General features: G+C 51.4%; 1 protein-coding gene across 6 annotated transcripts in view; it reads right to left on the reverse strand.

The window, feature by feature from the left end:
• Positions 1 to 16,303, reverse strand: part of LOC110514470 (ubiquitin-like modifier-activating enzyme 1) — a 68,976-nt gene that overhangs the window by 25,414 nt on the left and 27,259 nt on the right. For 4 of the 6 annotated variants that reach the window (XM_036947831.1, XM_036947829.1, XM_036947832.1 and 1 more), the window contains exons 4-9: positions 15,703 to 15,871; positions 15,347 to 15,481; positions 12,031 to 12,228; positions 10,124 to 10,256; positions 3,363 to 3,460; positions 2,896 to 3,042 (exon numbers count right to left, since the gene is read on the reverse strand). In XM_036947831.1, coding sequence (XP_036803726.1) covers positions 2,896 to 3,042; positions 3,363 to 3,460; positions 10,124 to 10,256; positions 12,031 to 12,228; positions 15,347 to 15,481; positions 15,703 to 15,871 — 880 coding nt within the window. Of the gene's footprint in view, positions 1 to 2,895; positions 3,043 to 3,362; positions 3,461 to 10,123; positions 10,257 to 12,030; positions 12,229 to 12,584; positions 12,736 to 15,346; positions 15,482 to 15,702; positions 15,872 to 15,927; positions 15,994 to 16,303 lie in introns of those variants that run through there. The other 2 variants (XM_036947830.1, XM_036947834.1) reach the window with 2 other exon arrangements.

Here is a 16,303-nt window from a genome sequence, read left to right on the forward strand (position 1 = left end):
TTTTGCTCTGCTCTACCCCCCCCCCCATAAGCATCTTAGGACTTGCAAGTTTGTATAGGCGATTTGCCAACTTCTGTCTAACAGTTTGGGCTACACACTATTATGCCCACTCTGTGGAAAGGTGAGATTCATGAACACGTACGTTGGTTGTTTTGCTAAAGGACACCCACATGCCTCACAAGACTGAAAAAATGAAATCGATCCTATCTCCAACCGGAGACATTAGGGCCAAAATAAGGGGTTAAATACATGTTTAAAAAATAAAATAACATTTCCTGATCTTATTTCTCTCTCTCTCAGATAGACATGTCAGAACAAACTGACCCTTTTATGGGCATAAACCTGCCTTCGGGTTGGGAGGGGTTTGGCCAGCCGGGATGACCTTGTCCCACTGAGCTTTAGTGACTCCTTGTGGCGGGCCGGGTGCCTGCAGGCTGAACCCGGTCGCCAGCTGGACAGTGTTTCCTCCGACACGAGGTAAAAGCACACAGAAAAAAAAAACTTGGAAATTCACGAGAACCACAACGCCTACTCCACCCATGCTCCACCAAGGTTTTACAGCACACAGCTTTGACCTACTACAGTAGCTATGTTGGTATATTGTACTTCAAACTATGTGTAGGCAGGTTGCTTAGGATTCAAACCTTCTCAAACAGCCTGATTCACTGTTAGAGGTGCTTCCAGAATAATGCCTACAGAATAATGTGATTTGTACCGCATATAAGTTAACATATGAGGATTCTTCACACACCACAGGAATCCCACTCCACAACATTTTCCATCTTTTTAAAATTATTAACATGACCTTTGCTTTTATACTTACAAGACCATCCTACTTGAGTGTTTGTTATTGTAGTAATGTGGTGCCTTATAGTACCGTACTTCCTTAAATCTATATTTTAGAAAAATATACATTTCATAACATATTTCTTGCGGTCAGTAAGTGCCCAACATATCACCAGGTGGTGTGTTGGGCAGTCTCTCATCTATAGAGGCAGGGCCTAAAATGAACACCTGCCACCTGCTGGTTTAGGCATGGGTGGGTAAGACATTCATTCCAGTAGCCACGTTGGTGGGTAAGACATTCATTCCAGTAGCCACGTTGGTGGGTAAGACATTCATTCCAGTAGCCACGTTGGTGGGTAAGACATTCATTCCAGCAGCCACGTTGGTGGGTAAGACATTCATTCAAGCAGCCACGTTGGTGGGTAAGACATTCATTCAAGCAGCCACGTTGGTGGGTAAGACATTCATTCCAGCAGCCACGTTGGTGGGTAAGACATTCATTCCAGTAGCCACGTTGGTGGGTAAGACATTCATTCCAGTAGCCACGTTGGTGGGTAAGACATTCATTCCAGTAGCCACGTTGGTGGGTAAGACATTCATTCAAGCAGCCACGTTGGTGGGTAAGACATTCATTCCAGTAGCCACGTTGGTGGGTAAGACATTCATTCCAGCAGCCACGTTGGTGGGTAAGACATTCATTCCAGTAGCCACGTTGGTGGGTAAGACCTTCATTCCAGTAGCCACGTTGGTGGGTAAGACCTTCATTCCAGTAGCCACGTTGGTGGGTAAGACCTTCATTCCAGTAGCCACGTTGGTGGGTAAGACCTTCATTCCAGTAGCCACGTTGGTGGGTAAGACCTTCATTCCAGTAGCCACGTTGGTGGGTAAGACATTCATTCCAGTAGCCACGTTGGTGGGTAAGACATTCATTCCAGCAGCCACGTTGGTGGGTAAGACATTCATTCCAGCAGCCACGTTGGTGGGTAAGACATTCATTCCAGCAGCCACGTTGGTGGGTAAGACATTCATTCCAGCAGCCACGTTGGTGGGTAAGACATTCATTCCAGCAGCCATGTTGGTGGGTAAGACATTCATTCCAGCAGCCACGTTGGTGGGTAAGACATTCATTCCAATAGCCACGTTGGTGGGTAAGACATTCATTCCAGTAGCCACGTTGGTGGGTAAGACATTCATTCCAGCAGCCACGTTGGTGGGTAAGACATTCATTCCAGCAGCCACGTTGGTGGGTAAGACATTCATTCCAGCAGCCATGTTGGTGGGTAAGACATTCATTCCAGCAGCCACGTTGGTGGGTAAGACATTCATTCCAATAGCCACGTTGGTGGGTAAGACATTCATTCCAGTAGCCACGTTGGTGGGTAAGACATTCATTCCAGTAGCCACGTTGAAACTAAGTAGAACACATTTATTCATTCTTGTTCACAAGATTTGATTGATGGGATTATCATTATGTGTGTGTGTGTGTGTGTGTGTGTCTGTGTGTACCTGGCACCAGGGCTTGGGCAGCCTGCTGTGTTTCCTCTGGTAGCTGTGTAGAGCATGGAAGCCCAGGTACAGGTGTGTGTGTGTGTGTGTGTATACAGGTGTGTGTATGTACCTGGCACCAGGGCTTGGGAAGCAAAAGGTGGCGCTACAAAGTATTAACTTAAGGGGGCTGAATAATTTTGCACGCCCAATTTTTCAGTTTCTGATTTGTTAAAAAAGTTTGAAATATCCAATAAATGTCGTTCCACTTCATGATTGTGTCCCACTTGTTGTTGATTCTTCACAAAAAAATACAGTTTTATATCTTTATGTTTGAAGCCTGAAATGTGGCAAAAGGTCGCAAAGTTCAAGGGGGCCGAATACTTTCGCAAGGCACTGTATGTACCTGGCACCAGGGCTTGGGCAGCCTGCTGTTTCCTCTGGTAGCTGTGTAGAGCCGGGAAGCCCATGTACAGGTGTGTGTGTGTGTGTGTGTCTGTATACAGGTGTGTGTATGTACCTGGCACCAGGGCTTGGGAAGCCTGCTGTGTTTCCTCTGGTAGCTGTGTAGAGCCGGGAAGCCCAGGTACAGGTGTGTGTGTGTATACAGGTGTGTGTATGTACCTGGCACCAGGGCTTGGGCAGCCTGCTGTGTTTCCTCTGGTAGCTGTGTAGAGCCTGGAAGCCCAGGTGAAGCTGTCCTGGTCGCTCAAACTTAGCAAAGTCTGTCACCACAAACTCTGGCTCTGTCATGGAAGTGGTGAAGGATTTCTACAGAGAGAGAGAGAAGGCGAGACGTGAATTAACTCAACCTTTCTTCCAGCAAGTAATAGTGAACTATGCACTGTTGGAGATTACTTTACTGGTGAAATCTACACGTCGTGGTTAGTCAGAAATGACATTTTCCCCCATTGATCTGTTACGCAACCTGCACATTTTACCAGGCTTGTACCCACTACATTAAACATTGGTCTAATGACAGTAAACTGTCTGCCACATCACAGTAACAGAACGGTTTAACGAGAACCAACACATTCCACCCTCTACATGAACTTGACACCATGACATGCGGACAAATGTCTGGTACTTACGAAGGCCACCTTCTGGGGCATCTTGACCTGAGAGACGATGCCTCCCCTGACGTAGTCGGAGAAACCTGTGGTGTCACAGATACTGAAGGTGTAGGGGCCTGGACGGAGAGAGAGAGAGGGGGACGGAGAGAGAGAGAGAGAGAGGGGGGGACGGAGAGAGAGAGGGGGGGACGGAGAGAGAGAGGGGGGGACGGAGAGAGAGAGGGGGGGACGGAGAGAGAGAGGGGGGGACGGAGAGAGAGAGGGGGGGACGGAGAGAGAGAGGGGGGGACGGAGAGAGAGAGGGGGGGACGGAGAGAGGGGGACGGAGAGAGAGAGAGGGGGACGGAGAGAGAGAGGGGGGGACGGAGAGAGAGAGGGGGGGACGGAGAGAGAGAGGGGGGGACAGAGAGAGAGGGGGGGGACGGAGAGAGAGGGGGGGACGGAGAGAGAGGGGGGGGGGAGAGAGAGAGGGGGGGGACGGAGAGAGAGGGGGGGACGGAGAGAGACAGGGGGGGACGGAGAGAGACAGGGGGGGACGGAGAGAGACAGGGGGGGACGGAGAGAGAGAGGGGGTGACGGAGAGAGAGAGGGGGGGACGGAGAGAGAGAGGGGGGGACGGAGAGAGAGAAGGGGGGACGGAGAGAGAGAGAGGGGGACGGAGAGAGAGAGGGGGGGACGGAGAGAGAGAGGGGGGGACGGAGAGAGAGAGGGGGGGACGGAGAGAGACAGGGGGGGACGGAGAGAGAGAGGGGGTGACGGAGAGAGAGAGGGGGGGACGGAGAGAGAGGGGGGGACGGAGAGAGAGAGGGGGGGGGGGCGGAGAGAGAGAGGGGGGGGACGGAGAGAGAGGGGGGGGCGGAAAGAGAGAACGTACTGACTTCAGAAGACTTCTTCCAGAATATTGAATAGGAAATACATGGATGGTCCCAGTAGTACCGTGATACACAGCCTGGTCCCAGTAGTACCGTGATACACAGCCTGGTCCCAGTAGTACTGTGATTCACAGCCTGGTCCCAGTAGTACCGTGATACACAGCCTGGTCCCAGTAGTACTGTGATTCACAGCCTGGTCCCAGTAGTACCGTGATACACAGCCTGGTCCCAGTAGTACCGTGATTCGCAGCCTGGTCCCAGTAGTACCGTGATAAACAGCCTGGTCCCAGTAGTACCGTGATACACAGCCTGGTCCCAGTAGTACCGTGATTCACAGCCTGGTCCCAGTAGTACCGTGATACACAGCCTGGTCCCAGTAGTACTGTGATACACAGCCTGGTCCCAGTAGTACCGTGATTCACAGCCTGGTCCCAGTAGTACCGTGATACACAGCCTGGTCCCAGTAGTACTGTGATACACAGCCTGGTCCCAGTAGTACTGTGATACGCAGCCTGGTCCCAGTAGTACCGTGATTCGCAGCCTGGTCCCAGTAGTACCGTGATTCGCAGCCTGGTCCCAGTAGTACTGTGATACACAGCCTGGTCCCAGTAGTACCGTGATACACAGCCTGGTCCCAGTAGTACTGTGATACACAGCCTGGTCCCAGTAGTACCGTGATACACAGCCTGGTCCCAGTAGTACCGTGATACGCAGCCTGGTCCCAGTAGTACCGTGATACGCAGCCTGGTCCCAGTAGTACCGTGATACACAGCCTGGTCCCAGTAGTACCGTGATACACAGCCTGGTCCCAGTAGTACCGTGATACACAGCCTGGTCCCAGTAGTACCGTGATACACAGCCTGGTCCCAGTAGTACCGTGATACACAGCCTGGTCCCAGTAGTACTGTGATACACAGCCTGGTCCCAGTAGTACTGTGATACACAGCCTGGTCCCAGTAGTACTGTGATACACAGCCTGGTCCCAGTAGTACCGTGATACACAGCCTGGTCCCAGTAGTACCGTGATTCGCAGCCTGGTCCCAGTAGTACTGTGATACACAGCCTGGTCCCAGTAGTACTGTGATACACAGCCTGGTCCCAGTAGTACTGTGATTCACAGCCTGGTCCCAGTAGTACTGTGATTCGCAGCCTGGTCCCAGTAGTACTGTGATACACAGCCTGGTCCCAGTAGTACTGTGATACACAGCCTGGTCCCAGTAGTACCGTGATACACAGCCTGGTCCCAGTAGTACCGTGATACGCAGCCTGGTCCCAGTAGTACCGTGATACACAGCCTGGTCCCAGTAGTACCGTGATACACAGCCTGGTCCCAGTAGTACTGTGATACACAGCCTGGTCCCAGTAGTACCGTGATACACAGCCTGGTCCCAGTAGTACCGTGATACACAGCCTGGTCCCAGTAGTACCGTGATACACAGCCTGGTCCCAGTAGTACCGTGATACACAGCCTGGTCCCAGTAGTACTGTGATACACAGCCTGGTCCCAGTAGTACTGTGATACACAGCCTGGTCCCAGTAGTACTGTGATACACAGCCTGGTCCCAGTAGTACTGTGATACACAGCCTGGTCCCAGTAGTACTGTGATACACAGCCTGGTCCCAGTAGTACCGTGATACACAGCCTGGTCCCAGTAGTACCGTGATACGCAGCCTGGTCCCAGTAGTACTGTGATACACAGCCTGGTCCCAGTAGTACCGTGATACACAGCCTGGTCCCAGTAGTACTGTGATACACAGCCTGGTCCCAGTAGTACCGTGATACACAGCCTGGTCCCAGTAGTACTGTGATACACAGCCTGGTCCCAGTAGTACCGTGATACACAGCCTGGTCCCAGTAGTACCGTGATACACAGCCTGGTCCCAGTAGTACTGTGATACACAGCCTGGTCCCAGTAGTACTGTGATACACAGCCTGGTCCCAGTAGTACTGTGATACACAGCCTGGTCCCAGTAGTACTGTGATACACAGCCTGGTCCCAGTAGTACTGTGATACACAGCCTGGTCCCAGTAGTACTGTGATTCACAGCCTGGTCCCAGTAGTACTGTGATTCACAGCCTGGTCCCAGTAGTACCGTGATTCGCAGCCTGGTCCCAGTAGTACCGTGATTCGCAGCCTGGTCCCAGTAGTACCGTGATTCGCAGCCTGGTCCCAGTAGTACTGTGATACACAGCCTGGTCCCAGTAGTACTGTGATTCACAGCCTGGTCCCAGTAGTACTGTGATTCGCAGCCTGGTCCCAGTAGTACCGTGATACACAGCCTGGTCCCAGTAGTACCGTGATTCGCAGCCTGGTCCCAGTAGTACCGTGATACACAGCCTGGTCCCAGTAGTACTGTGATACACAGCCTGGTCCCAGTAGTACCGTGATACACAGCCTGGTCCCAGTAGTACCGTGATACACAGCCTGGTCCCAGTAGTACCGTGATACACAGCCTGGTCCCAGTAGTACTGTGATACACAGCCTGGTCCCAGTAGTACTGTGATACACAGCCTGGTCCCAGTAGTACCGTGATACACAGCCTGGTCCCAGTAGTACCGTGATACACAGCCTGGTCCCAGTAGTACCGTGATACACAGCCTGGTCCCAGTAGTACTGTGATACACAGCCTGGTCCCAGTAGTACTGTGATACACAGCCTGGTCCCAGTAGTACCGTGATACACAGCCTGGTCCCAGTAGTACCGTGATACACAGCCTGGTCCCAGTAGTACCGTGATACACAGCCTGGTCCCAGTAGTACTGTGATACACAGCCTGGTCCCAGTAGTACTGTGATACACAGCCTGGTCCCAGTAGTACCGTGATACACAGCCTGGTCCCAGTAGTACCGTGATACACAGCCTGGTCCCAGTAGTACTGTGATACACAGCCTGGTCCCAGTAGTACCGTGATTCGCAGCCTGGTCCCAGTAGTACCGTGATTCGCAGCCTGGTCCCAGTAGTACCGTGATTCGCAGCCTGGTCCCAGTAGTACCGTGATACACAGCCTGGTCCCAGTAGTACCGTGATACACAGCCTGGTCCCAGTAGTACTGTGATACACAGCCTGGTCCCAGTAGTACCGTGATTCGCAGCCTGGTCCCAGTAGTACCGTGATTCGCAGCCTGGTCCCAGTAGTACCGTGATTCGCAGCCTGGTCCCAGTAGTACCGTGATACACAGCCTGGTCCCAGTAGTACTGTGATACACAGCCTGGTCCCAGTAGTACTGTGATTCACAGCCTGGTCCCAGTAGTACTGTGATACACAGCCTGGTCCCAGTAGTACCGTGATACACAGCCTGGTCCCAGTAGTACCGTGATTCGCAGCCTGGTCCCAGTAGTACCGTGATTCGCAGCCTGGTCCCAGTAGTACCGTGATACACAGCCTGGTCCCAGTAGTACCGTGATTCACAGCCTGGTCCCAGTAGTACCGTGATACACAGCCTGGTCCCAGTAGTACCGTGATACACAGCCTGGTCCCAGTAGTACCGTGATACACAGCCTGGTCCCAGTAGTACCGTGATACACAGCCTGGTCCCAGTAGTACCGTGATACACAGCCTGGTCCCAGTAGTACCGTGATAAACAGCCTGGTCCCAGTAGTACCGTGATACACAGCCTGGTCCCAGTAGTACCGTGATACACAGCCTGGTCCCAGTAGTACCGTGATACACAGCCTGGTCCCAGTAGTACCGTGATACACAGCCTGGTCCCAGTAGTACCGTGATTCGCAGCCTGGTCCCAGTAGTACCGTGATTCGCAGCCTGGTCCCAGTAGTACCGTGATTCGCAGCCTGGTCCCAGTAGTACCGTGATACGCAGCCTGGTCCCAGTAGTACCGTGATACGCAGCCTGGTCCCAGTAGTACCGTGATACACAGCCTGGTCCCAGTAGTACCGTGATACACAGCCTGGTCCCAGTAGTACCGTGATACACAGCCTGGTCCCAGTAGTACCGTGATACACAGCCTGGTCCCAGTAGTACCGTGATACACAGCCTGGTCCCAGTAGTACCGTGATACACAGCCTGGTCCCAGTAGTACCGTGATACACAGCCTGGTCCCAGTAGTACCGTGATACACAGCCTGGTCCCAGTAGTACCGTGATACACAGCCTGGTCCCAGTAGTACCGTGATACACAGCCTGGTCCCAGTAGTACCGTGATACACAGCCTGGTCCCAGTAGTACTGTGATACACAGCCTGGTCCCAGTAGTACCGTGATTCGCAGCCTGGTCCCAGTAGTACTGTGATACACAGCCTGGTCCCAGTAGTACCGTGATTCGCAGCCTGGTCCCAGTAGTACCGTGATACACAGCCTGGTCCCAGTAGTACCGTGATACACAGCCTGGTCCCAGTAGTACCGTGATACACAGCCTGGTCCCAGTAGTACCGTGATACACAGCCTGGTCCCAGTAGTACCGTGATACACAGCCTGGTCCCAGTAGTACCGTGATACACAGCCTGGTCCCAGTAGTACCGTGATTCACAGCCTGGTCCCAGTAGTACCGTGATACGCAGCCTGGTCCCAGTAGTACCGTGATTCGCAGCCTGGTCCCAGTAGTACTGTGATTCGCAGCCTGGTCCCAGTAGTACTGTGATTCGCAGCCTGGTCCCAGTAGTACTGTGATTCGCAGCCTGGTCCCAGTAGTACTGTGATACACAGCCTGGTCCCAGTAGTACTGTGATTCACAGCCTGGTCCCAGTAGTACTGTGATTCGCAGCCTGGTCCCAGTAGTACTGTGATTCGCAGCCTGGTCCCAGTAGTACTGTGATTCGCAGCCTGGTCAAATAAATGGGATTGTTAGACCTAACAACTAGAAATGGGCAGATGGTTTAGTAAGTGGTGTCAGGTGTGGTCACGGGATGTTTCCAAGTGTCCCTAAACCTCTCCAAAGTGGCATATGTCTAAAGAGATCATTCCAGTGCTATTATGTTTTTCCAATCCCTAAATGCAATTTGTTCAGACCTCCCTTTTCCTGTAGTCCACGATCACCTCCTTTGTCTTGCTCATGGAGGGAGAGGTTGTTGTCCTGATACCACACTGCCAGGTCTCTGACCTCCTCCCTGTAGGCTCTCATCATTGTCGGTGATCTGGCCTACCACTGTTGTCGTCTGCAAACTTAATGGTTGTGTTGGGAGTCATGCTTGGCCACGCAATCGCGGGTGAACAGAGAGTACAGGAGGGGACTAAGCACGCACCCCTGAGGGGCTCCAGTGTTGAGGATCAGCATGGCAGATGTGCTGTTAACTACCCTCACCACCTGGGGGCGGCCCGTCAGGACGTCCAGGATCCAGAGGGAGGTGTCTCACATTCTCACGTAGGTGTTCCTTTCGTCCAGGTGGGAAAGGGCAGCATGGAGTGCGAGATTGCTTCATCTGTGGATCTGTTGGGGCGCTATGCGAATTGAAGGGGCCTAGGATTTCCGGGATGATGGTGTTGATGTGAGTCATGACCAGCCTTTCGAAGCATTTCATGGCTACAGACGTGAGTGCTACGGGTTGGTAGTCATCTAGGCAGGTTACCTTAGTGTTCTTGGGCACAGGGACTACGGTCGTCTGTTTGAAACATGTAGGTATTACAGACTCCGTCAGGGAGAGTTTGAAAATATCAGTGACACTTGCCAGTTGTTCCGTGCATACCCCGAGTACACGTCCTGGTAATCCAGCTGGCCCTGCGGCTTTGTGAATGGAGCCTGGTCTGGGGAAGGAGTATATCCTTCTCGTCGTACTCAATAAAGAAAACAAATCTTTGTCCAGTTCGAGGTGAGTAATCGCTGTACTGATTTACAGAAGCTCTTTTGGGTCAAAGAGACGGTAGCAGCAACATTGTGTACAAAATAACACAAAAAAAAATCACAAAATACCACAGTTGATTAGGCTGATACTAAGTATTGCTACAGGATAGGACTCACCCAAGGTCTTGATCTCTATTGGCTGGCAGCTGTTGAGCTCCGTCATGCCCTGCACCTCAGTGAAGATCACAGAGTCTCCACTCTCAAACCCGTGGCGAGCCTCGTCCAAACACGTCACCACGCCTGCTGCATCCTAACAGGGTGAGAAGCAGGGATGAGATCTGCACAGCATGGGAAGCCAGGAACAGAGGTTACCAGCTCCACTCCATGATAAAATTTAAATGTAAGAGTACTAGGAAGACTGGGGAAGGGGGTGTATGTATCACACATATGATGAGTGGTCCTTCGTTGCTCTTTGTAGAGCACGGCGCTTGTAACACCAGGGGGTAGTGGGTTCGATTCCCGGGGCCACCCATAAGTAAAATGGATGCACGCATGACTAAGTCGCTTTGGATAAAAGCATCTGCTGAACGGCATATCAGTCAGTGTTTCCAAAACTGCTTTTCTTATCCTGAAATGGTACACACTGACAACCGTCCCAGTGTTTAGCCGAGTTCCAGACTGAGTTCTGGTGTAGCGAGGTACTAATCAGAGGGGCTCCTGGTATCAAACCACAGCATCTACAGCTCCAGTAGTGGACTAACCAAACAGCTCCAGTAGTGGACTAACCAAACAGCTCCAGTAGTGGACTAACCAAACAGCTCCAGTAGTGGACTAACCAAACAGCTCCAGCAGTGGACTAACCAAACAGCTCCAGCAGTGGACTAACCAAACAGCTCCAGCAGTGGACTAACCAAACAGCTCCAGCAGTGGACTAACCAAACAGCTCCGGTAGTGGACTAACCAAACAGCTCCGGTAGTGGGCTAACCAAACAGCTCCAGTAGTGGACTAACCAAACAGCTCCAGTAGTGGACTAACCAAACAGCTCCGGTAGTGGGCTAACCAAACAGCTCCGGTAGTGGGCTAACCAAACAGCTCCGGTAGTGGGCTAACCAAACAGCTCCAGTAGTGGACTAACCAAACAGCTCCAGTAGTGGACTAACCAAACAGCTCCAGTAGTGGACTAACCAAACAGCTCCAGTAGTGGACTACCCTCCGTTACAGTTCAGGGGACGCGCTGCTCTGCCTTTCCAGATGCTGTAACTAGTCAGTTGGTCGTCTCTTCTCTCTGCAGTCGGGTGCTGCATTCCGGCTGAGCCTTGGATACAGCAGCCGGTATATTGGCTGAGCCTTGGATACAGCAGCCGGTATATCGGCTGAGCCTTGGATACAGCAGCCGGTATATCGGCTGAGCCTTGGATACAGCAGCCGGTATATCGGCTGAGCCTTGGATACAGCAGCCGGTATATCGGCTGAGCCTTGGATACAGCAGCCGGTATATCGGCTGAGCCTTGGATACAGCAGCCGGTATATCGGCTGAGCCTTGGATACAGCAGCCGGTATATCGGCTGAGCCTTGGATACAGCAGCCGGTATATCGGCTGAGCCTTGGATACAGCAGCCGGTATATCGGCTGAGCCTTGGATACAGCAGCCGGTATATCGGCTGAGCCTTGGATACAGCAGCCGGTATATATTGGCTGAGCCTTGGATACAGCAGCCGGTATATTGGCTGAGCCTTGGATACAGCAGAGTATTGCCCCAAACGCGGATCACTCGTTCGCTTACAGCCAGTAGTGATCCAACCCTCCCAAACTTTACTCATTGGATCTACACGAATCACGCAGGTCACCTATTTTGGATTCAAAACGGCGAATTTCACCGTAAGGTGACTAGTTTGCATCCCTGTATTTTGATAAAATTATACAATTATTAGTGGGTCTCAAATGTGTATAATTTCACAAGCCCTGAATTCATGACATTAATTTCTGTCTGAAAAGCAGCGTATTTGACCTTTAAAATTGTACAACAAAAAGCTTATTTAGACTTAAAAACCTCCACAGCCTGAATTGTAGTAAAGGTACTAACCTTGGTGATCATGGAGATCATAGCAGAGAGAGGCTGCTCTCCGTTGGTATCGATCACCAGCATCTCCTCTCCGAAGTCACAGAAGAGCTGTCCGAAGAGTCCCCGTGTGTCAGCGATCACCAGCTTGATGCCGTTACTGTGACAGAAGTCTCCGACACGCTGCTGCTCTTCTAGAGGGGAGTTGGTCAGGACCACAACCTACAACACAGAGACGCGTTATCACACATTCAATGTGATTATGAAAAATATATATTAATTCAGAAGAGAATTGCATTAAAAACAAAGTCCAAAATCCGTCTCGACCATATATGGTGGGAGAATATAGCATGATTAGAGTGAACAGAAGGTCGTCATGGCAACGGTCAAAAAGAGGTCGCTGCTCAATTCAACTCACTGCTCCGTGGCAACGAGGTCCATCAAACACCAACTGACGAGCTAGCGCCTGCAGGTTCCTGTGTGATAACTCCTGTTTCTGTAGTGAGACCCCTTGATGTACAGTACACCCCCTGGACATTACCTGTACCAGTGTAATGCATCTAAACAGGTAACCTCACCTGGAACGGAGGCAGGTAGTCGTCGGTGAGGGCTCCAGTATAATATAGTTTAAGAGGTGTTCAAGTGTGTTAACTTCTGTGCAGCCTGATTGTGGCGCTAACATGACACAGTCCAGACTCCCAGTGCAGGCCAGCAGTGAGTTAGTGGAGCTAACATGATGCAGCCCAGACTCCCAGGCTAGCAGGAAGTTAGTGGAGCTAACATGATGCAGCCCAGACTCCCAGGCTAGCAGTGAGTTAGTGGAGCTAACATGATGCAGCCCAGACTCCCAGGCTAGCAGGAAGTTAGTGGAGCTAACATGATGCAGCCCAGACTCCCAGGCTAGCAGTGAGTTAGTGGAGCTAACATGATGCAGTCCAGACTTCCAGTACAGGCTAGCAGTGAGTTAGTGGAGCTAACATGATGCAGCCCAGACTCCCAGGCTAGCAGTGAGTTAGTGGAGCTAACATGATGCAGCCCAGACTCCCAGGCTAGCAGGAAGTTAGTGGAGCTAACATGATGCAGCCCAGACTCCCAGGCTAGCAGTGAGTTAGTGGAGCTAACATGATGCAGCCCAGACTCCCAGGCTAGCAGTGAGTTAGTGGAGCTAACATGATGCAGCCCAGGCTCCCAGGCTAGCAGGGAGTTAGTGGAGCTAACATGATGCAGTCCAGACTCTCAGTAAAGGCTAGCAGTGAGTTAGTGGAGCTAACATGATGCAGCCCAGACTCCCAGGCTAGCAGTGAGTTAGTGGAGCTAACATGATGCAGTCCAGACTCCCAGGCTAGCAGTGAGTTAGTGGAGCTAACATGATGCAGTCCAGACTCTCAGTAAAGGCTAGCAGTGAGTTAGTGGAGCTAACATGATGCAGCCCAGACTCCCAGGCTAGCAGTGAGTTAGTGGAGCTAACATGATGCAGTCCAGACTCCCAGGCTAGCAGTCAGTTAGTGGAGCTAACATGATACAGGCTAGACTCCCAGGCTAGCAGTGAGTTAGTGGAGCTAACTTGATGCAGTCCAGACTTCCAGGACAGGCTAGCAGTGAGTTAGTGGAGCTAACATGATGCAGCCCAGACTCCCAGGCTAGCAGTGAGTTAGTGGACCTAACATGATGCAGCCCAGACTCCCAGGCTAGCAGTGAGTTAGTGGAGCTAACATGATGCAGTCCAGACTTCCAGTACAGGCTAGCAGTGAGTTAGTGGCGCTAACATGATGCAGCCCAGACTCCCAGGCTAGCAGGGAGTTAGTGGAGCTAACATGATGCAGTCCAGACTCCCAGGCTAGCAGTGAGTTAGTGGAGCTAACATGATACAGGCTAGACTCCCAGGTTAGCAGTGGGTAAGTGGAGCTAACATGATGCAGCCCAGACTCCCAGGTTAGCAGTGGGTAAGTGGAGCTAACATGATGCAGCCCAGACTCCCAGGCTACCAGTGAGTTAGTGGAGCTAACATGATGCAGTCCAGACTTCCAGTACAGGCTAGCAGTGAGTTAGTGGAGCTAACATGATGCAGCCCAGACTCCCAGTACAGGCTAGCGGTGAGTTAGTGGAGCTAACATGATGCAGTCCAGACTTCCAGTACAGGCTAGCAGTGAGTTAGTGGAGCTAACATGATGCAGCCCAGACTCCCAGGCTAGCAGTGAGTTAGTGGAGCTAACATGATGCAGTCCAGACTTCCAGTACAGGCTAGCAGTGAGTTAGTGGAGCTAACATGATGCAGCCCAGACTCCCAGGCTAGCAGTGAGTTAGTGGAGCTAACATGATACAGCCCAGACTCCCAGTACAGGCTAGCAGTGAGTTAGTGGAGCTAACATGATGCAGCCCAGACTCCCAGGCTAGCAGTGAGTTAGTGGAGCTAACATGATGCAGCCCAGACTCCCAGGCTAGCAGTGAGTTAGTGGAGCTAACATGATGCAGCCCAGACTCCCAGGGAGTTAGTGGAGCTAACATGATGCAGTCCAGACTCTCAGTACAGGCTAGCAGTGAGTTAGTGGAGCTAACATGATGCAGTCCAGACTCTCAGTACAGGCTAGCAGTGAGTTAGTGGAGCTAACATGATGCAGTCCAGACTCTCAGTACAGGCTAGCAGTGAGTTAGTGGAGCTAACATGATGCAGTCCAGACTCCGAGGCTAGCAGTGAGTTAGTGGAGCTAACATGATGCAGCCCAGACTCCCAGGCTAGCAGTGAGTTAGTGGAGCTAACATGATGCAGCCCAGACTCCCAGGCTAGCAGGGAGTTAGTGGAGCTAACATGATGCAGTCCAGACTCTCAGTACAGGCTAGCAGGGAGTTAGTGGATCTAACATGATACAGCCCAGACTCCCAGGCTAGCAGGGAGTTAGTGGAGCTAACATGGTACAGCCCAGACTCCCAGTACAGGCTAGCAGGGAGTTAGTGGATCTAACATGATACAGCCCAGACTCCCAGGCTAGCAGGGAGTTAGTGGAGCTAACATGGTACAGCCCAGACTCCCAGTACAGGCTAGAGGTTGGCTGGGATGATGGACAGGCTTGATCACAGACACATTTGACAGAAGTCCTAAAAATACATTCTAGTAGGGTTCCATTTTTCAAGTTTTAGTATGCAAAATGTACCACAGTCAGTATACCGTGCAACACTAGTCATCAGTAAGGGCTCCAGTGTAATGTAGTTTAACCAGTCAATGGGGGTTGATGGGTAATGTAGTTTATACCCTGCCTGGAACAGAGTCAGGTAGTCATCAGTGAGGGCTTCAGAGTAATGTAGTTTCACTAGGTAAGGGGGTAGATGGTTAATGTAGTTTTACCTGAAACTGAGTCAGGTAATCATCGGTGAGGGCTTCAGTGTAGGCCACTACTGGTACGTAGCTGTTGAGTTCAGCCAGGCGAGTCTGAGACACCTCAGCCCTGTTCTTTCCCAGATCCTCTTCTCTCAGGTAGAACTGGAGACAAAGACAGGGTCGTGACAGAGACAGGGTTATCACAGAGGTGTTACAGAGACAGGGTCGTTACAGAGACAGGGTCGTTACAGAGACAGGGTCGTTACAGAGACAGGTCCTCTTCTCTCAGGTGGAACTAAACGGAAACTAACAACATGATCCAAACAATATCATCTTGACCTGAGAATGCCCAAAGAGAAGCTCCACAAACACACATCACGTACCTGTGAGGAGAGGTCTCTCCACTCGGCCTGTCCCTGGTCGTGCAGGGTAACACTCTTGACTCCTCCCAGGATGATGTTCTTAGCGATCTCCACGCCCAGCCCTCTCAGCCCTGAGACTAGGACATTGGAGCTCTGCATGCGCTTCATAGCATCATGGCCTAACACGTAGCTATGGAGGAGAGAATACAGGCATTATAAGACTACATAACACCTCTACAACACTACGTCAGCCCTGAGACCAGGACGTTGGAGCTCTGCATGCGCTTCATAGCATCATGGCCCAACACGTAGCTATGGAGGAGAGAATACAGGCTTTATAAGACTACATACCACCTCTACAACACTACGTCAGCCCTCTCAGCCCTGAGACCAGGACGTTGGAGCTCTACGGAGAGAGACCAGAGCTGTGTTCAAATACTCACACTAATAGTACTATTTGTGAAGTAAATTGAGTATATAGTATGGATATAGTTAGTATGACAAAAGTTTCCGGACATCGTACAATATTTGCCAAAATATGTAGTACACAAGCAGTGGACACTATTTCTGTGCTTTTTGGGCCCATAATGCAACTCTTCAGAAAATGGGTGTGGCTTCACAT

This window comes from Oncorhynchus mykiss, chromosome 16 (assembly GCF_013265735.2).
Source record: "Oncorhynchus mykiss isolate Arlee chromosome 16, USDA_OmykA_1.1, whole genome shotgun sequence".
Taxonomy (NCBI): domain Eukaryota; kingdom Metazoa; phylum Chordata; class Actinopteri; order Salmoniformes; family Salmonidae; genus Oncorhynchus; species Oncorhynchus mykiss.